Source organism: Hyaena hyaena, unplaced genomic scaffold, assembly GCF_003009895.1.
Source record: "Hyaena hyaena isolate Hyena2069 unplaced genomic scaffold, ASM300989v1 scaffold_438, whole genome shotgun sequence".
In the NCBI taxonomy this organism is placed as follows: Eukaryota; Metazoa; Chordata; class Mammalia; order Carnivora; family Hyaenidae; genus Hyaena; species Hyaena hyaena.
The window spans coordinates 542,360-563,151 of NW_024081071.1; the positions used below are offsets into that span (position 1 = coordinate 542,360).

A 20,792-nucleotide genomic window follows, 5' to 3' on the forward strand; every position below is an offset into this window, starting at 1 on the left:
ATGGGCACGGAGGAGGGCACTTGTGGGGATGAGCACTGGCTGTTAGATGGAAACCACCTTGACAATAAACTATTTAAAAAAATGTCCATGATAAAAAAAAAAAAAACTGAAGGCTAATGTGTAGCATAATATCACTATTAGGTGCAGGGAAAAAGTGTGTGTGTGTGTGTGTGTGTGTGTGTATGAAAGATACATAAAAGGGAGAAAAATCAGGAAAGATAGTCATCAACTTGTTAACAGGAATTACCTGTACAAGGGTAGGACTGCAGGTGGAGACAGGATGAGACCCTTTCATTTTTTGCTTTAAAGTTTCATTTTTTTTTAATGTTAAAGTACGTATAATTTTTCTTTGTTTTGTGATTTTAAAAGTTGAAAACAAGTCTTAACCAGAATATGGAAATAAGCAGAATATTATTAACAAGACCAAGTAAACTTTTTAAAGTTTATTTATGTATTTTGAGAAAGAAAGGGCAAGAGCAAGGGGGTGGGGGGTAGCGAGAATGAGTGGGAGAGGGAGAGCAAATCTCAAGCAGGTTCCAGGCTGCCAGCAGAGCTCACGATGGGGCTCAAGCACACAAACCAGGAGACCATGACCCGAGCCAAAATCAAAAGTCATACACGTAACCAACTGAGCCACCCAGGTGCCCCCAAATAATTATTATTAAAGAGCCTGATAATTCATTCAAGAGTGAATGAATTCAATAGATCATTAATAAGAGCAGGTTTATGGAATACATAAGTAGCTGTTTTTCATTCAGGTCTTTGGTGTTTCCAGAAATATTCTGTGACACCAAGTTTGTATTATACTGTTCACATCTTACATGGGTAAGATTAATGATGCTGTCCTCAATTTAAGAGAATAGGAGATGGACATCACAAATCTGAATTTATATAATTTGAAAGACTACTTTACAACATGGATGGACCATGCGGGCATTATGCTAAGTGAAATAAGTCAGACAGAAACAAACAAACAAACATTGTATGATCTCATTCTTATGTGGAATCTAAAAACAAAACCCCGAACTCGGAAAAAGAGATCAGTCAGATTTGTGGTTCCTGGAGGCTGGGGTGAAGAGTGGGGGACTGGGTGAGGTGGCCAGAAGGTACAAATTTCCACTTATAAGAACCACTAAGGATATAATGTACAACGTGACAACTATAGTCAAGGGCTATGTGGTATACTTGAAAGTTGCTAAGAGAGGGGATCCCAAAGTTCTCATCACAAGGAGAAAAAAAAAATTTTTTTTATCTGTATGAGATGGATGCCAATTAAGCTTACTGTACCAGTCACTTGCCAATATACTTAAGTCATCACGCTGTATACTTTAAACCTACACAGTGCTGTATGTCATATTAATAAAACTAAAAGAAAAAAACTGCATTCATGCCTGAAAAATTTATTTAAATTACCAATAAAAATAGATTTTGTTAAGTATCACACTGTTCATCTCGACTAGGAAAGAGTATGTAACGAAGATGGTCAGTGTTATTTCTTGTTAACACAGAAGGATCATGCCCGTTCATTCCAGGCTTAGGGAAGGATGCAGTGAAGGAACAGACTCCTTATTAATAACCTATCATGTATTTCTAAAACATTGGAAGGGTATCTCTGTGTGACCCTTTCCCCAAGAAAATGAAATTCTGATTGAAAAGACCAGAGGTGTATGTAAAACCCAACTAGAGAACATTATACCCCACAGTACTTAGGCAAATATTAGGACACTTTAAGTCAGACTATGAAAGCCAAGGAAATCCAGAGTAGGCCAGGAGCATAGAGGTAAAGGACAGTCTGACAGGGCTCTTACGTGGGGCACATGCAGACCCAGAAGCACTGGAATGAGTACATAAAAGTGTTGTACAATGGAATCAGATACCATGATTATGATGCTATTTTCCTGCAATTTCCTTTGGAAGTGTATCTTAAAAATTATATTGTATTTATAGTCTTTAAGTTTCTATTTGTAGTTACTCCTATGTAAATCAAAGAGTTGGAAAGCTAACTACAAATAAAATTTCATTAAGTACCAATCACATCATTCACAGGAAAAACAGAAAAAGGAAAACAGCTCTACCTCCTTTAAATACTCTTTGTATTAAAGATAAACATGGCTAGTACTTCATTTTATTTTTATTCATTTAAAGCAATCGTTTAAACTATATAAATTCAGATTTGTGTCAGGTCTTAAACTGAGAATAGTCAGCCTTAAATAAATGAAATACTTTTCATGCTAAACAATACATTTGTCTACCTGTCTTTACGTTTCTAGCATCAAAGCCAAAGAGGGGTGGGGGCTTGGGACACCAGTAACCTTTGACTTATTTTCTCCTCAACAGAGGAAACTATCAGGACACCTGGGTGGCTCAGTCGGTTAAGCGTCCGACTTGAGTTCAGGTCATGATCTCACGGTTCGTGGGTTCGAGCCCCACATCAGGCTCTGTGCTGACTGCCAGCTCAGAGCCTGGAGCCTGCTTCAGATTCTGTGTCTCCCTCTCTCTCTGACCCTCCCCTGCTCACACTGTCTCTCTCTCTTTCTCAGAAATAAATAAAGCATTAAAAAATAAATAAAAAAGGAAACTATCAAACTTGAAGACAGGGGATCTTCACAGAAGACAAGGATCTGAGAAGTCCTCCCTATACATTCTGCTTATCAGGAATGAGGGTGCTAGGACTCTAGGCCAACAGCCATTTCAGTGACTACAGGAGAATATGCCACGACGGATGTGGGCCAGGTTCAGACAACCTCTACTGCTCTGCTTAGAAGCACCTGACAAGCAGTGTAGTACTATTTCCATCACTTTGACAATCTGATTCAGGAGGGACAGCGGCTCAGAGTGCCAACCAGGAAGGGCTCTGGAAGCCAGACTCCAGACTTGCTTTCTGCAACTGTTCTTTCTCCCCCTTCACTGCCACAGTGTCAGGTGTGGGTCACTTGAAGCCCTCCTGTCTTCCCTCATTTTTATCTGCTGTAGGAAGGACAGTTCTAGTAGGGTTCCGGCAAATTTTCTTTGCTGGGTGATTTAAGTAGCAAGATCTGGGAATCCACCTAAATATACAAATATTAGAAATACGGTTTAGTATATTTAGTATTGCCAATATGACAGACTATACGGTCATTTTAAAATGAGTAAGACTATGCGGCAATGTGGAAAAGTGCTGATAGGGAGTATCAAGGGAAAGTCAAATATAAAGCAGCACACTATATAAAGACAAGCATCAAAATATGTTGACATGTATTATGGATGGGATTAGGAGTCAGTACCCAGCATAGGAGGTGGTAATGACAGTAATGGTCACTGTTCCATGTACCCTGGCCTGGGAACTCCGTGGAGAACAGTGAAGAACAGGTTACCGGCACCCAAGGCCCTCAGCAGAGCGCAGCCCTTGTGTGTGAGCCACAGGCAGGCGAGGAGAAGGGCAGCTCTGGCCTCTGCTGCCACCAAACAGGCATGTGGCAGACTCCCCGGCTTCCACGTGCTCACCTCCCCACCCCCACCAGCAGGCCGACAACACGGGCTTGGCCTTTCACTCCCTCATCTGCCCAGAGCTTCCTACCTTGAATAAGTCATAGAGTTCTTCCAGGTCTTCAGGAAGAATGGAGACTTCTGGGGTAACAACGCGGAGCTTGAGGGAAGAGTGAACAGCAATGGAGTGAGTTCTTTGCCTAGGAAGACGAGCTCTTCTTGCTCCTCGGGGGCGGGGGTAGGGGGGATGCCAGGCACCAGTCCTACTAGAGCAGCCTGTTCCTCTCTGACGTAAAGATCACCATATGGTAACTTTCTCAAGGTGTTTACCCTTGACCTTCCCAATTCACACATTGGTGTCTCAGGACAAAAGTGTAGGTTCTGACGGAAGTCAAACTCTAGCACAGACGGGGCTTGGGCAGGAAGTTCCTCCTGAATAACAACGAACACTGCAGGCCTTCTGTGCTAGGCATTTTATATATCGGACCTCATTTAATCCCAGATGCTGGGTATTAGTATCCTCATTTTACAGCTGGGGAAGCTGGGGCTCATGGTGGTTAAATTGCTCACAATCTGACTTGAAAACCCCTGCTGTTTCTATACCAGGTCACTCTAATTCAATGGGGGAAGGGTACAAAGCTGGCCTTAAGTTTATGTATTTATTTTTAGGAATCTCTACACCCAATGTGGGGCTTGAACTCATGACCCTGAGATCCAGTGTCGCAGGCTCTTCTGATTGAGCCAGCCAGGCACCCCCAAAGCTGGCATTCTTATGAGACCAACAGGGGAACAGAGCCCAGCTTAGTGCCTGACTGTCATTCTGACAACCCTTGACTCACCACGTTCTGCTTTGTGGTATCTTCGTGGCCCTGGAGAACCCTGATCCTGTGCTTACAGCGCAGGTGCTCAATCTGCTCCACAGACTGGTCTCCAAATTTCTGCAGAGAAACAAAGAGTCACTCACGCACAGAATCCCTCTGTGCATACAGACAGAGGAAAGTAGTAGTAGTCGGGGGAACCTCCTTCAAAATCCACCACTGAACAAGTTTCCAAGAGGGTGAGGGTGGGGATGAGGCCAGGCCCAGTTACCTCATAGGAGTCCCGGATCAGGTCGGCAATGTCAGTCACAGGGTAGGGCTCCTGGTCATCAGAGAAAAAGGCATGGTGGCTGCCGACCGAGGGTCCAGGGCTGTCCTCATTCTTAATGTGATCTAGAAACCTGAGCACACAACCCACCACTGAAGCACCGGTTTCTCCTCACCTGAGGACCACACCACACCCGCTGCCTTCACAGGGGCCATGAACTATCTGAGAGCACTTTCAGACAGAGTTCATTTGTCTTCAAACACTGCGAGGAGGACAAGGTAGCAACCACTGTGCTCTTTTAGAGAAAAGGAGACATCCCTAATGCCAGACTTGTTGATCTTGGCTCTGTGGAAGTGTGTTTGCAGGGATCTGGAACTCCCTGGAAGTCAATACAGAGTTCTGTGCAAACGTAGAATTGTGAGCTTCCACAGTGTTCTGAAAGGGAAACTCTCATCTCTCTTTCAACATGCCCTCAGCTCCAAGAAACTCAGGTTCCAGTCCTCAGCCTCATCGGGCTTTTCTTTCACCACAACACACCAGCCGCTACACACCAAATGTCTGAAACCTCCAGCTGGCTGCCTGAGACCACCACTTCCCAGTGCCCGCCCGCCCCATTCAAGGTCACTCTGTGTGGATCTCCTGAGAGACAAGCACTGATAGCCTGCTCTCCTCCCGTACCCTCTCACTAGCTGGAGAGGAGTGGGGAAGATGGCACTCTCCACCACATGCAGGCAACAGTGCCACCTGCTAGGGTGACAAGTGGCAGAGTAGAAGGAAAAATCCCACAGTGATGGCCCTGCTGGGCACCGGCTGCTGCCTCCACCCATCATCTGTCTGGCAGAGCCCTGGCTGCCTGCCTCACCGCCATGTGAGCCTACCTGCTCAGGACCATGAGGGCCTGGCCATCGTCCTTGCTGCTGCACAGGCCCTCGGCGTTGGCTTCCAGGACAGCCAGCCCCAGCTGGAAAATGGCTTTGATCCCATCATAGAAGAAGCAATCCACAACGCTCACCGCACTCTCGAGAGGCATAATGCTGAGGAACAGAGTCAGGAACCACGAGAGAGAGATGGACGCTAGGGCTGAGAGGTCGTTCATGTGCTCCGCCAGCTCGGGGAGGTGCTCCTTGATGAGCTCCTCAAAGACAGACTGGTCCACCTGGGCCCCTGGAAAAGGCAGGCCATGGAGACTTGGTTGGGGAGGGAGTCACACTTTCTCAAGTCAGCCTGAAACTGAAACTAATCTGAGATGATCAGAACAATGAAACGGAATTGGAGTCTAGAAAAGGACTCACATTTACCTGATTTTTGACAGTGACTAAGGTAATTCAGTGGGGAAAGGATAGTATTTTCACAAAATCATGCTCAATCAGTGGATACCTGCGTGGGGCAGAGGCTTGGGGGTGGGAACCTCAAGTCCTACTTCACATCATACAAGAAAATACATCTGAAATGTGTCACAGACCTAAATATAAAAGCTAATACTATAAGCTTCTCAAAGAAAACATAGGAAAAAGGCAAAAATTCTTAGGATACAAAAAGCACTAGCCACAGAAAAAGTTACAAATTGGACTTCATGGAAATTAAAGACTGGTGTTCTTCAAAAAAACAATAAAATAATGCAAACTTCAAACTCAGAAAATATTTATAATACATATGCCTGACAAAGGTCTTGTATTCAGAATAACAACTCTTGCAACTTAGTCGTCAATAACGAATTTTTTCTTTAAATTGGCAAAAGATGTGAGCAGACACTTCAAAGCAGAAAATAAACAAATGGCCAGGAAGCAAGGAAAAATACGTGCAAGATCCTTAATCAAAGAAATGCAAATTAAAACCTCCATGACAGATCCCTTCTTACCCACTAAAACGGCAAAAATGAAAAAGTCAATTCCAAGGACTAACAGGGATGTGGAGCAGCTAGAACTTCTACATTGCTGGTGTCAGAGGTGTGACCACAGAATATCTTGCTTTGAAAAACAGTTTCTTACAAAGTTAAAAATACATCGAACCCATGACCTAGCAATTCTACTCCTAGGTAAATACTCAAGAAAACAGACAATCTTTATTCACAAAGAGATGTCTACAGGAATGCATATTGCAACTTTACTTACGATGATAATAATAATTAAAAAAAAAACGGAAACAACTCAAATCTCTACTACCGGGTGATTAGATAAACAATTCATGGCATAAATGTTCAGTGAAGGGCTACTCGGCAACAGGAAGGGAAAAATTACTGATGCACTAACAACCTCATGTTGTGCAAAGGAAGCCAGACACAGAAGAGATTACATTCTCTTTTATTACATTTATACCAAGTACAAGAACAGACCAAACTAATCTGTGGGGATGGAAATCAGTACCCCGCCAAAGGCAGGGAAGGGGCAGAAGGGAACTTTGTGGGTTACGGGAATGCTCCACCCTGTACTGGGGTGGTGGTCACACGGTATACACACGATCACTGATGGCCTGCTGGTCACTGAGGAGTATGAGCTGTCCCATCACAACACCATCAACAGATGATGGCTTTGGCAACTTGCCTCCCAATGTCCCGAGTCTCCGCCGATTCTGTGCTACCGTGTACATGCTTAAATGCCTCCCACAACATAAAGTACGAAAGGAAGCAAGCCCCATCACTCAGGCACATGAGGAGCCAGGGAAGACAGTCTAAAGTGTACCGAAAGATGGCTAAAAGGCACCAAGCGGCCACCCCCTTCCCAGCTAACCTCCCCTTTACTCTCGGTGGCCATCACACTCCCTCAGTTCTCTGGACACCAGTCTCTAGAAAGCATCCTCTTCCTGCCCTGCTGCTACATCCAGTCCTTTGCCAAAGTCTGTCTCAAATTCATTCTTCTGTTTCTGTTCCCACAGCTGCCACCTTAATATTAGGCCACCTCCAGAAAGAGTAAGGTATCACCAAGCCAAAGCAATTTTTCTGTATTAGTCCACTAGGAGGTGCTGGACCACAGAGATGATGCAAGTTCAAATCAGCCATAAGAAGAAAAGAAGGCACCGAGTGCGTGCCTGGGAGCCGTGTGGTCAAGGGTTTGCCCGGAGCCCAGCAGCAACAAATGTTCCTTCTCACTATCAAAGTCTGCAAGTGGCAGGAAAGGCGTGGGGCGGGGGGGCAGGTCCAGCCTGGAGGCTTGCCAGCACTGCTCCATGCGCCTCCTCTCCTTAGGGGAGAGGGGACATCTGTCCGCATGCGCTCCTTGGGTACTGAGAGCAAGACCACCGCCCCTTTCCAGGCCACAGGGAAACACCCCTCTGGCTTTCACTTTTCAACTTGTTTCCTGAGCCTCAGAAATTTTTTTTTTCAGGTTACCTCACTCCACCATTTTGTCAAGATAGTGCAGAGCATCACACTGGTTAGTTGTACAAATTCAAGAGCCAAGCAGGGCTTGTACAGAGACCAGCTGAGTGGCGCAGGGCCTGAGGACTGACGACACGTGTCTTTGCCCAGGCTCTGTCCCTACACCCCAAGCACAGGCGACGAGGAGGAAGAGGGCAGAGGCGGTTTACCGATGACTCGGTGGTTGAAGTAGTCGGGGAGCATCCGCTCGCACACAGCAACCAGCAGCCAGAAGGCCTCCTCCTCCTTGGCGTACAGCAGCAGCACGGAGGTCAGGATGTTCATGGACTGCTCGGGGTCACAGAGGGCACGGTTAGTGACCTGACCACACAGATGCTAAAAGCCACACAAGTCAGGCCGCAGATGAGAGACCCAGGGCGGCCCAACCACACTGACATTGGCGAGGTGGAATGATCATGTTACCAACGTGGTCCCCACAAGACACACCAGCCTGAGGGATCGGCCATCATCCCATCCCCATCCCCATCTAGTAATGCTGGGGTCAGCCGTGGTGCATGCCTCAGGCCCAAGTCAAATCCAGCCATCCTAGATGTTCAAACACACAAAACGTTCACACACTGATTTTGCTTATTCGAAGGAAAACAACTTTTAAAATCTTCCATTTTCAAATATCAGAAACGTCTCTATAACCCTGTCTCGTACTGGAGCCGGGGGGCGGGGGATGGGGAGGGACTGTTTTAATTTACTGAATTTCGTTTTGTGCTTGTGTTCCACGTCCCTGAGTAAACTTCTCCAGCAAACTCAGCAACTGCTCAGAGGACATCTTACCTCCACTTGTGCTTCCTGAAGGAAAGGGATTGGCCACAAACATCTTTTTTCCTCCCCAAACACCACTGATATTTTAAAAATAATCCCCATAACCTCTATAGGGATCTAGAAAAATAAAACTCCACAGAAGCATTATCAGTGCCGTACTACAGCCAAGGCCTGGAGTGGCCGAGGAGACAATGTGTCCTGCTGTGGACAGAGGCTCAGCACGTGCACTGGTCTTTGCTCCAAGCAAAGTTTCTAATTTCAAGTAATCAGCCTGTTTGACTATAAGAAGATGACTCCTTCGGCAATACCTGATGCATTCTTTCAGGGAAGGGACGAAGCATGGAGACTTCACAGGACAGTCAGTACCGGACAGCCAAGAACAACAGGACAGGACCCGCACCCCAGTGGATCAACACAAGACGTGGACTCAACACAAGACTGCTCCTCACTGCATGCCTCACCTGGCAGTACCCAATTTTAGGGTTCCGGTGGGCATAGGCCGTCAGGACTCTCCTCAAAGCAGCAATTCCCGTTTCATTTTGGAAGGCGGGGTGCTCTGGTAAGGAACGGTGCAGGTCTCGTTCTATCTCCTCCGTCACCAGGCAACATTTTCCCATGGACTCCTCCACCAGATTACCATAGTAACCGGGATGCGAGGCGAGATCAGTTACGGCATCTGACAATTTAAAAGTAATTTTTCAAGGGGGCAGATTACCGGAATAGAGTCAACACGGGGAGGGGGCTTGTCCTGCCGGAACACCTCAATGGGGTCTCATTACTCGAGGGACATAAAATATTTTGAGACCACACACAACCAAAAGGACTTCATTTCTGCCAAAAACAAAAAAAAAGAAAGAAAAGAAAGAACATGGCTTTTCTAAGAACGGCCTTACACAGAGAGAGGGAAGCCGCTCATAATAGAAATAATTGTACTAATATGCTTTTAATAAGTTGTATTCTCTAGTAACAGGAAGAATGGATATGTGTGCATATTCATACAGCTGTATGCACGAGTTTCCTATGTAAATTCAACGCTAAATTACTGGGCATGCATGTGTGAAACGTGTGCAATTATGCTTAAGTAATCAAGCAACTATCAAGGAGCCAACGAGCCACCAACAAGAAACTCTGAGGCTGGGATCATGATGTGCAGGTGGACCGAGCGCAGCCCACCCACGCCTCTGACAGGCACATGACGTCCGGGCTGAGGCTTCCGTACCGCACGAGGCCCCCGTTCCCTCATCAGCCAGCACCATGGCACCTGTGCTTCCGGCCAGGGGTCCCGCTGGGGCGCGGGCGGCAGGCAGGGCTCCGGTACTGAGGCCAGCCCCACCCAGGGAGGTCCCGGGAGAGCAGGCCAAGCAGAGAGGGCCCGGGTCCGCCTCTAAGTGTTAGTGCAGGTTTTTCACTTCTGACTGGGCTTAGTACACTACCCCCCTCAACTCTCCCAACTGCTGTGATTCTCGTCACATCCGATAATCAACCAGGCACTCCCATCCTCAACGCTTAATACTAACAGCCGTCACTCATCACGCGACAGCCCAAACACTACAGCAATCTTTCTGTCAACGCTATTGCTTGAAAGGAAAGGTAGCCCTTTATGAACTAGCCTCTTTTTTTTTTTTTAATGTGTATTTTCATTAAACAGGCAGACGATAAGCCAGTGTCATTAACAGGTGTCACTCGCTGGGTGGTAAGCTTATGAGTCATGATACTCTCTTTGCTCCTTCCTTTCTGTTTTCTTTCCAACTCTGAGTAGAGATTGTTTTTATTAGATACAAAAATATAGAAGACATTTTTTAATTTTAAAAAGGCCTGTCTTTGGTGGGCAGCTGCAGAAACAAGGCAACAGGAGGGGGACTCAGCATGTGTGACAGGGTGAGCAGTGGTAGTGGGCCTATCACTAAAGGCCAGCAGGTATGTTGGAAAGCAGGAAATGTGCATCTGGGCACCCAGGGCTGGGGAGGGGGTGGGCTTGGTTATTTGGGGGAGAGACTAGGAAGAGGGAAGACAGAGGGTGAGGCAGGGTGAGGGTCAGCACGTAGCTGACATGAGAGAGGAATATAAGAAGCGTGCAGGGAGGGGCTCCGGGGTGGCTCAGTCTGGTAAGCTCCCAACTTCAGGTCATGAATCTCACGGTTCATGAGTTCGAGCCCCACATCAAGCTCTGCACTGACAGTGTGGGGCCTGCTTGGGATTCTCTCTCTCTCTCTCTCTCTCTCTCTCTCTCTCCCTCTCCCTTTCTCTTCCCTTCAATCTCTCTCTCCACCTCCCCCACAAACTAAAAAAATAAACTTAACAACAACCAAAAAAAGCATGCAGGGAGAGGACAGGTGCCCAGGCTTGGCCGCTGGGAAGCCCATGCTGACCTGAGAGCAGCGGGAACACCAAAGGAGAGGGGACCTCCTCGCCATGCCTCCCGCTGCACCCTGATAGGAGCAGCTAGGTCACACCCTGGACAGGGCCTTCCCTTCCTGCCCACAGGGCCCCACCTCCTCCACCGAGCCAGATGAAACAGCCACCCTCAATGCAGAGACAGACAAATGCCTGCTCAGCCTGTCTCTTGAGAAGTCGGTCCCTGTCTGTCCACCCATCAGTGAGCGTCCTGATGAGGGACTCCCACATATCACCAAACAGCAGCAGAGCAAGAGTCCTGGGGCCTGAGGCCAGACAAGGCCATCACTGAATGGGTCAAGTGGTATAAGAAGAAAAGAAGTGGGCAGAAGAGAAATCTCCACAACTGTACTTCTCGGGGACGCTATGCGTCTTCAACAGAGATGGGACCAAGAGAAAGTCTGTTGGGCGATTTATCTGAATGACACTGCAAGGGAACAACACACACAGATTTTTGTTTAGTCTATTTCAGCATGCATGTCCTAGAAAGATACTTCCCATCTAGGAGGTTCCTAATGCATTCTCAGGACTACGTATAGACTCGACATTACGTTTAAAGGAGAGGTCATTTCAGCCAGATTATCACATTGACCAAGAAGGACGCTGCAGCCCAGGGGTCTCAGGCAACTTGACCAAGGTCCCAGAGCCAAAACAGTTAAGAGTGCTCAAGTTCTGGGCTGGGAACATCACAGGAAGAATCTAAAGATGGATGACTTGTCTGCACACACACACACACACACACACACACACATTGTTCATATCTGGGCCTCTGTTCCTGTTCTGCTCCAGAAATAACTCTTGGCCTAAAAATACCAGAAACACTTACCTGAGAAAAGCAGCCAGAGTCTGCCACGTAAAGATTCAGGGATCCCCATGGCTACAAGCTTCCGGATCTTCTCTGTGCGAAACATACACACGGTCCTGCCGTATTCCACAAAGTGGTCATTCCACAGGCTTATTTTTATCTGCTCCCTGGACTGGAAATGGAAATTTGGTTCACATACAAAGAAGCCCGTCTATACCTCCCACTACAGCCCATCCATATCGCATAGCAGACGGACACTGCCTCTGTTAACAGAGGAACCAGCAGTAATGTGCAACTGGTTCAGCAAATAGTTCTGAAGCACTTCCAGGCACAGAGGATATAAAGATGAATAGCAGTACCAGCCCTTCTGGAATTCAGAGCCCAGCAGGAGTGTTTACACCAATAAAATGCTGTTTCCTTGGCAAAGCTGATGGTAAGAATATGTTTGTCCGGGGACGCCTGGGTGACTCAGTTGGTTAAGCGTCCAACTTCGGCTCAGGTCATGATCTCACGAGTCATGGGTTCAAGCCCCATGCTGGGCTCTATGCTGACAGGTCAGAGCCAGGAGCCTGCTTCGGATTCTGTGTCTCCCTCTCTCTCTGACCCTCCCCTGCTCATGCTGTCTCTCTCTCTCAAAAATAAATAAAACATTAAAAAAAAAAAGAATATGTTTGTCCAAATATTCAAGTCACCCAAAGCAGACGGGAGGGAGGGGTAGGAGCGGGGGACGTTAGGGAAGCTTCTCAGGATGTTGACAGCAAGCCTGATGCTGAAATACAGGTTGGCCCAGAGGGCTAATGAGGGCAAGGGGCATGGGGTGGGTATTTGCCCTGAGCTGTGACAACCAGAGGAAAAACTGAAACCTAAAAAATTACATTGTTCTCATTATCAGAAACAAGAAAGATACTATTTCTCTAGGCAACTAAAAATCCTTTAAAATCATCCATAGATAGGGGTGCCTGGGTGGCTCTGTCAGTTGAGCATCTGACTCTCGATTTCAGCTCAGGTCATGATCTCATGGTCTGTGAGTTTGAGCCCCTCATCAGGCTCTGTGCAGACAGTACGGAGGCTGCTTGGGATTCTCTCTCTGCCCAGTCCCTGCTTGCATGCACACGCTTTCTCATACTCTCTCTTAAATAAATACACTTAAAAAACTTATCCCTAGATGTCTGGAGTTCTTAGTGCATTTTAAGCAAGATGTCCATAGACACCCCGGCATAAGGGTCCCAACGCAGCTTCTTTCCGGCCATGGTCTCTTTTCAGAGTACATCTTCTACTTCATTCACCCCACTGTACGTAACCTTGCCCTTACATTCTCCCTACAAAGAGGGTGAGTGTAAGTAAGTGTAACTGAAGTATTTTCAGTCCAGAAAAACTACAGCACAGGAGGCCTTTTATTCCAGGAGAGAAACAAGAAATGCTGTAAAAGGAACCCACACAGACACCACTGGGCAAGAGGAGAACACCTGTTCTGTGTCTAGAAGAGCCCACAAAGGACAGCACCGATGGCTTTGTAGGTCACATGGCCAAGAGCTGCATCAAAGAGCCACTTCCGGGGCAGGTAGGAAAGCCACTGCCCTCAGTCATTTGACCACATCCTTCATGTATCCAGATGTGCCCAGGCAACTGGCATCAGCTGAGCCCCTCCCACTACCTCCAGTGAGGAAGAGGGAGGGGTGCTAGCTGCTGGGGCTGCACGGCCACCCACACCATGTGCTCTCCAAAGGCCTGCGGGGCCAGGACCCGGGAAGGCAGAGCCATGCCACCCACCATTCGCGAGTCGGGGCTCTGGCTGCCCGACTGCTGGAAGACAGATATCAGGGCCTCAGGGTGCAGGTGTGGGCTCTTGTCTTTTTCACTTTCCTCGATATTTTGAGAGGACACCATTTCAAGATCCCCAAACTTGTGGTCACTGCACATGCTTGTTGAATGAAACACAGGTGAAGTCTGTGGAAAGAAAAAGAAAAAGGGGGGAAGCTGGAAGAAAGTCACCGCTTTACTTAACGGAAGAGTCATTGTTTCGCCTTTGGAGGCATGTAGGTGACATACTTCAACATGCCTATTGACTCCAGGGAAAAAGACTAACATTAGACCCAACAGATTGGATCCTCAGGAAGGAACACGGTCCACACTGTGCTTTCCTGGTAAGGCTGCTCACAACACGCACAGCATGGGTCCAACAGGGAGCCAGCCAAGCACCATTTCTTGTACGCTTCCAGAACCGGGGATGTCCATCTTCAGAAAACCACCCTACGGTACTGAGAGACTATCTCCTAGCTCCCTGTCACTATGTGGGTAAGAAGAGGTCAAGAAAGAGAGAGACGAGCATGAAACAACAGGAAACAAGGCCCCAGCAGATTCAGGTCTATTTTACAGCCATCCAACCTTAAGGACAATGTAACCTCTCTTTCAACAAGTTATATCTGCCCCAAAATAATATCCCCTCGAAAGTCAGAGGTGGGCGGCACTGACCCCTCCAACCTGTGAGGGGGGCGTTCACTAACCTGTGGGCAGATTCCCCAATCAAACCCTCCAACCCGTAAGGGGTGCCCTGCCAATCTCTTCGCCATGTGGGTGTCCCCCATCAACCTCTCTAACAGAGAGAGGTGCCCATCAGATCCGCTCACCTCTGGTGAGGGGTGGGTGCCCCATGAACCCCTCTAACCTGTGAGCAGGGGGCCCTGTTAGCCCCTCCAACCGCTCATCTGCGTGGGGCACCCTCTAACCTGTACAGCACCCACTCAGGACCCCTCGAGTACCAGAAGTGATACAGTGTTTGATACGCAGGCCCAATCATCTCTATCACCCAAGTGCACCCAGCATCATGTGCACACGTTTTAGCGATCACTGCCCTAGAGGTGGTGAGGAAAGAGGCCCTCAGTTCACTGGATCCCGCTGTTTCTAAGGATCATACCATGTCTTCATCTTGGGAGGTGTCATAATGCACGGGGTGGTTGGCGTGCACCCGTTTCAGCCTCATGAGCAGGCTCTCCACCAAGTTATCTCTGTCCTTTAACTCAATGAACTGGAAGGCCATCTTGCTCCTGATGCTGACGATGATGGGATTAGGTAGCAGACTTGTGTCCTCCATCTTCTCAATGCTCACCACCTGTTGCAAAAAAGATTATACACAAAGGTACAGCAAGAGAAAAAGGAGGGCAGCCATTTCAATTACACATTTTAAAAAATATAAGCTAGAAAGTAAAACCAAGTAACTTCAATAAGGAACTGACACAGAGGCTGAAAAGTACCTACAGCAGCATATTCACAAGAGCCAAAAGGTCAAAGTAACTCAAGGGGCGCCTGGGTGGCTCAGGTGGTTAAGTGTCTGATATTAGCTCAGGTCAGGATCTCATGGCGTGAGTTCGAGCCCCGTGTCAGGCTCCTTGCTGACAGCTCATAGCTTGGAGCCTCTATCTGATTCTGTGTCTCCCTCTCTCTCTGACCCTCTCCCACTTGCCTATGCGCTCTCTGTCTCTCAAAAATGAACACTAAAAATAAATAAATAAATAAATAAATAAATAAATAATACAAAGCAAAAACAAAGTAACTCAAGTAGCCATCAGCAGGTAAACGGAGAAACAAAATGTGCTCTATCCACACAAGGGAATACCACTCAGCCTTAAAAAGGAGAGAAATTCTGACACTTGCTACAACACGGATGAACCTTGAGGACATTATGCTAAGTGATATAAGCCAGACATCAACAGCCAAATGTTGTATGATTCCACTTGTAAGAGGGAACTAGAGCTGTCACATTCAGAGATAGAAGGTAGAAGGGAGGCTGCCCAGGGCTGTGGGAGGGAGGATGGGGAGTTAGTGCTTAATGGAGACAGAGTTTCAGTTTCGGAAGATGAGGAAGTTCTGGTAATGGATATATGAAAATGTGAATGTACTCAATGCCACTGCACGTAACACTTAAAAATGGGTGAAATGAGGGGTGCCTGGGTGGCTCAGTTGGTTAAGTGTCCGACTTTGGCTCAGGTCATGATCTCACAGTCTGTGGGTTCGAGCCCTACGTCAGGGTCTGTGCTGACAGCTCAGAGCCTGGAACCTGCCTCGAATTCTGGGTCACCCTCTCTCTGCTCTTCCCCCACTTGCTCTCTGTATCTCAAAATAAAGACATAAAAATTTGTAAAAAATGGGTGAAATGAGGGGCACCTGGGTGGCTCAGTTGGTTTAAGTGTCCGACTTTGGCTCAATTCACGATCTCATGGTTCATGGGTTTGAACCCCATGCCGGGCTCTGTGCTGACAGCTCAGAGCTTGGAGCCTGCTTTGAATTCTGGGTCTCCCTCTTTCTCTGCCCCTCCCCTGCTCACAGTCTGTCTCTCTCAAAAAAAAAAGCATCAAAAACAATTTTTTAAATGGGTGAAGTGATAAATGCAATGCCCTATATATGTTACAACAATAAAACAAGTAAGTATATAAGACAACTCTTGGATTTCTTGCTCCACTCCTAGGTAAGAATATTTGTACAATGAAATCACACAAATGAAAAAATTTTGAGTTTTTCCAAAGAGCAATGCTTAGAATTTGGAGGTCCTGGTGTGAAACAAGGGTTGTGGTAACCCTCCCAACAGACAGGCCTTGAAACCCAACAGATCCAGAAGTGGGTGCGGGTGGCCCTGCATTTCCAGGAACAGAACTACAGAATTCTCTAGTAGGAAGGGACCTCATCCATAGTAAAGGAAACATTTTTTAAATGTTTAACTCAAGTCCCAGGAGGGTATAAAAGCCAAGCAATCTGACATTTTCCAAGGTGATACTTTTTGTCAGTTGCTTTTTTGCTTTCCCCATTTTTGTGAATGAAAGGAGGGGGGATTCATTCCTAAGAGCTGTTGGAAAAGCTTTAGTTGCTAGGCATGTGCTTTCTAGTGAGAACTTCATCAATACCCCTGAGGTGAGAGTGTTTTATTCTCGCCAATCACTTCTATGCAAATTTCAAGTGGTTGTAGCAACGACAGAAAAAGCAACGACCAAACGGGTACTGGTCAAATTCAGGCCGTGCTTCCCTCCAGAGGCCCGTGTGCAGCCGGCCAAACCCTGCTGGGTGAGCATCCCTGCCTGGGCCGGGCCTCACAGTCACTGTAGGCTCAAGGATACAAGGTGGGCTCAGGAAGCCCCTGCGGGGCGGCGGCTACCTCTCTGAGCGGGAGGATGACGTTACAGCAGCCGTCCTCCTTGCTGGCAAAGCAGATATAACGGTCCGATGTGAACATCCGCCCGGCTGTGTGACAGCGACTAAACGGCGTCCACAGCGAACAGTCCACGACCGCGTGCAGCTTCTCTTGCCTCGGCAGCCTGAAGAAAGCCCGGAAGAACTCATTCTGGGCTCTGGCTTCCAGGTCCCTGGTGAAGGAGGGAGAGAGAAGAGGAGGCAAGAACAGTGAATGAACACAGAGGAGTCCAAAGAAAAACCCTGTGAAACCCCCGGGCACAGCCAGATATCGAAGTGGATGCCAAAAGGCGCTGAGCCCCGCCAGGTTCTGCGTGGGTCATTAACACGCACCCCTCTTCACAGCCAACCTTTGGAACGCATACTCGAGGCAGAAGAGGTTGCCCCTATGCAAAAGTGTTACGAACAAACAGACCAAAACAGACCTTAAGTCCTGGTTTGAGTAACACTGTGAATTACCATAAAACAATGAAGAATCCAGTATTCAAAAGTCAGATAACAACAAGTGTTGGCAAGGATGTGGAGAAACAGACACCTTCGCACACTGCTGGTGGCAATGTCCACTGGTGCAGCCAGTTTAGACAACAGTCAGGCTGTTTCTCAAAAGGTTCTATATAGAGTTACCGTAAGACCCTGCAATTCCCCACCTAGGAAGATACCCAAGAGAACTGAAAATGTACATTTGCTCAAAAACCTGTACACAGGTGTTCACAGCAGCATTGTTCAGAACAGCCGAGAACTGGCAACAACCCAAATGTCCATCAACTGGTAAACGGATAAGCACAATGTCACAGAGCCACACCATGGGATATTACTCGGCCACACAAGGCAACAAAGTACATGCTACAACACAGGTGAACCCTGAAAACCTTATGGATACAAAAGACTGCACACTGCCGGATCCCATTTATATGGAATTTCCAGAACGGGCAAAGCTCCACAGAAAACAGATTAGTGATTGTTTAGGGCTGGGGATAAAAGGAGAAGTGGGGGTGACTGCTCATGACTACAGGGTTTCTCCTTGGGGTGAAAATGTTCTAAACCAACTGCGGTGATGGTCACACAGCCCTGGGAATAGACTAAAAAACCACCGAATGGCACACTTTAACAGGGTGAATTGTACCATGTATGAATTATAGCTCAAAAAAGCTTTTAAAAAATTTAGATCTGTGCTGGGCATATAGTAAGTGCTGAATAAACATTAGCTATTATTACCTTTAAAAAACAAATCCAGAGGCGACCGGGTGGTTCACTCAGTCAAGTGTCGGACTCTTGGTTTCTTTTTTTTTTTTTTTTAATGTTTTTTATTTATTTCTAGGAGAGAGAGACACAGCACGAGCAGGGGAGGGTCAGAGAGAGAGGGAGCCACAGACCGAAACAGGCTCCAGGCTCTGAGCTGGCAGTCAGCACAGAGCCCGACGCGGGGCTCGAACCCACGAACCGCAAGATCCTGACCTAAGTGAAAGCTGGACGCTCCACCGACTAAGCCACCCAGGCGCCCCTCTTGGTTTCAACTCAAGTCGTGATCTCACAGTTCACAGGATCGAGCCCCACATCGGGCTCGTATTGACAGTGTGGAACCTGCTTGGGATTCTCTATCTCCTCCACTCTGCCCCTCTCCCTCTCATGTTTTCTCTCTCAAAAAAAAAAAACCAAAACATTTTTTTCCTTTGCCACATTAAATAAGAGTTCTTTAACTTTGTCTAATATAATCAGCGTTATGCTCAAAGTAAGGAAAATGAACTCTTGGCTTATTAACTGTGTGACCTTAGATAATACTCCTCCGTATCACATCCTGATATCTGTAAAATGGAAACAATACCTAACCTCTTTGCGTTAAGGGATCCCTGCAAACATAAAATCATGTCCACAATATTGAGAAAGCAGGTTAAAAACAGTATCTACAGGGGTGCCTGGGGGGCTCAGTTGGGTGGGCGTCAGACTCTTGGTTTCAATTCAGGTCATGATCTCACAGTTGGTGGGGCCAAGTCCCATGTTGGGCTCTGCACTGGCAGCTTGGAGCCTGCTTGGGATTCTCTCTCACTCTGCCTCTGCCTCTCCCCTGCTCAAGTTTATGTTCTCTCTTTCAAAAAAATAAACCAAAAAATAATAATTAAAAAAAACCCCAGCATCTACAGTATGATCCCATTTATATAGACTCTTAAAAATTGGCAGAAAATGATGTGTAAAAAGACTTTGCCTAAAATGTTAATAGCAGTTGACTCTGCACAGTACGATTCCCACTTTTCATTTTATTGTTTAAATTTTCTACCTAACCACATACCATTAGCTTTTTAAAAAATTATGCCGCTTTCTTTTAGGAAGAGTAACTTTTTAAATGTTGCATAAAAGACAAGTATGAAACTGCAGCCCGAGTGACCTTTTAGACACATGCCCCCTCACCAGGGCCGTGCTTGCACACAGATGCCCCTTCTGCCCCAGTTCTCGTTCCCAACCCAGTCCTCATTTTCACAGCATCGCACAACTGTCTTCCCAGAGACCACACAAAGAGATGGGAGAGTGCTTGGATTTATTATCAAACCCTCACAAAGAAAAGACACTTACACGTCCAGAAAGTCCTCTGGGCACAGAGAGAATTTATATAAATTCTACAGATCAAGATGGGTCCAGTTACTGCGGGCCAAAGCTACAAGTTCTTCCCCTGAAGTCCCTGCTACTCCACGGATGGCTGTTTCCAAAGGAGCCTACGCTTCCTCCACAGAGGAGCCGGGAAGAGACGGGAAAGCACTGTGAAATGCTCTAGAAATTCACATACTACAGGGTGGAAGGCAAGGCCCCTCAAGATCACCCCGGTTCCCTGCAAGTGGACCTATATTCAACACATTTACGCTGGAAGACTTACATCCTTATTCCCAAAGTATGCTGGCCAGGCTGGCTTTGGTGAAAGTGAAGCCAATGCAGCCTGTCTATACAGATGTGGTTCCAGCCACCACTGAATTCACCTGTTGTCTGTTCTTTCCTAGAAGTAGACAGAGAGAGAGTGGAAGGACTTTTTGTATTTACTCTGTATCCAGCTCTTCAATTTAAGAGTAAGGTGCTCAGTTATCTGACTGTTCTACTCCGTGCATCTGCTGCGTCAGCCAGCAGCTCAGTTCAGCCCTCTTCTCCATACTATACACCACCTCCTTTCTCTTTCTGGGCTGTTCCCTGTCACTAGAGGGGTCCGTCTCTCACACATTCAGCAACCAGAGACCTCGCATTAAAAGACAGAAAGCAGCAGGAGGGACTTCTTAAGTCATCTTCCATCCTTAGAAAGTGCTCCTTCAACTCTACTTCTAAATAGGAGTTACACACGTATACGTGGTATTTAACTTTCTAACATAACTGAGATGAAGATCAAGCAGCTTGAGAGATGAGGAGCACAAGGCCTTTATGAAGCTCAGAGTAAGACCATCTCATCTCCTCAGGTCTGTTTCCAAGCAGGTGACAGCTTTGATGTTACAAATGCCAGCTCTTCTTTCTGAAGAGCACCAAGAGCAACGCCTGCTGGCCATAATTTGCCTTTCAGACCTTCCAGTACTTACTAAAGGTTCCCACCTTTAGAGATGACCAACACACATGGGTCATAACCTACCATTTGGAAAGCACTAGCTAAGCTCAGGCCTGAAAGCCACAGCAGAAGCACCCCGATAAAGATGGAAACTAGCTCAGCAACCCCAATGGTATCTACTACCCCTTGTACACGATGCTAGTATGCACCAGCCAAAGCAATTA

The 20,792-nt window shown here is 47.0% G+C and overlaps 1 protein-coding gene across 4 annotated transcripts in view; it reads right to left on the bottom strand.

Moving 5' to 3' along the window:
• The window catches only part of TBC1D8 (TBC1 domain family member 8), a 122,749-nt gene that overhangs the window by 17,423 nt on the left and 84,534 nt on the right, over positions 1–20,792 (bottom strand). For 2 of the 4 annotated variants that reach the window (XM_039253122.1, XM_039253121.1), the window contains exons 6-15: positions 17,023–17,230; positions 14,794–14,988; positions 13,650–13,826; positions 11,901–12,051; positions 9,142–9,356; positions 8,074–8,191; positions 5,430–5,715; positions 4,555–4,684; positions 4,305–4,403; positions 3,557–3,625 (exon numbers count right to left, since the gene is read on the bottom strand). In XM_039253122.1, coding sequence (XP_039109053.1) covers positions 3,557–3,625; positions 4,305–4,403; positions 4,555–4,684; positions 5,430–5,715; positions 8,074–8,191; positions 9,142–9,356; positions 11,901–12,051; positions 13,650–13,826; positions 14,794–14,988; positions 17,023–17,230 — 1,648 coding nt within the window. Of the gene's footprint in view, positions 1–2,516; positions 3,048–3,556; positions 3,626–4,304; positions 4,404–4,554; positions 4,685–5,429; positions 5,716–8,073; positions 8,192–9,141; positions 9,357–11,900; positions 12,052–13,649; positions 13,827–14,793; positions 14,989–17,022; positions 17,231–20,792 lie in introns of those variants that run through there. The other 2 variants (XM_039253124.1, XM_039253123.1) reach the window with 2 other exon arrangements.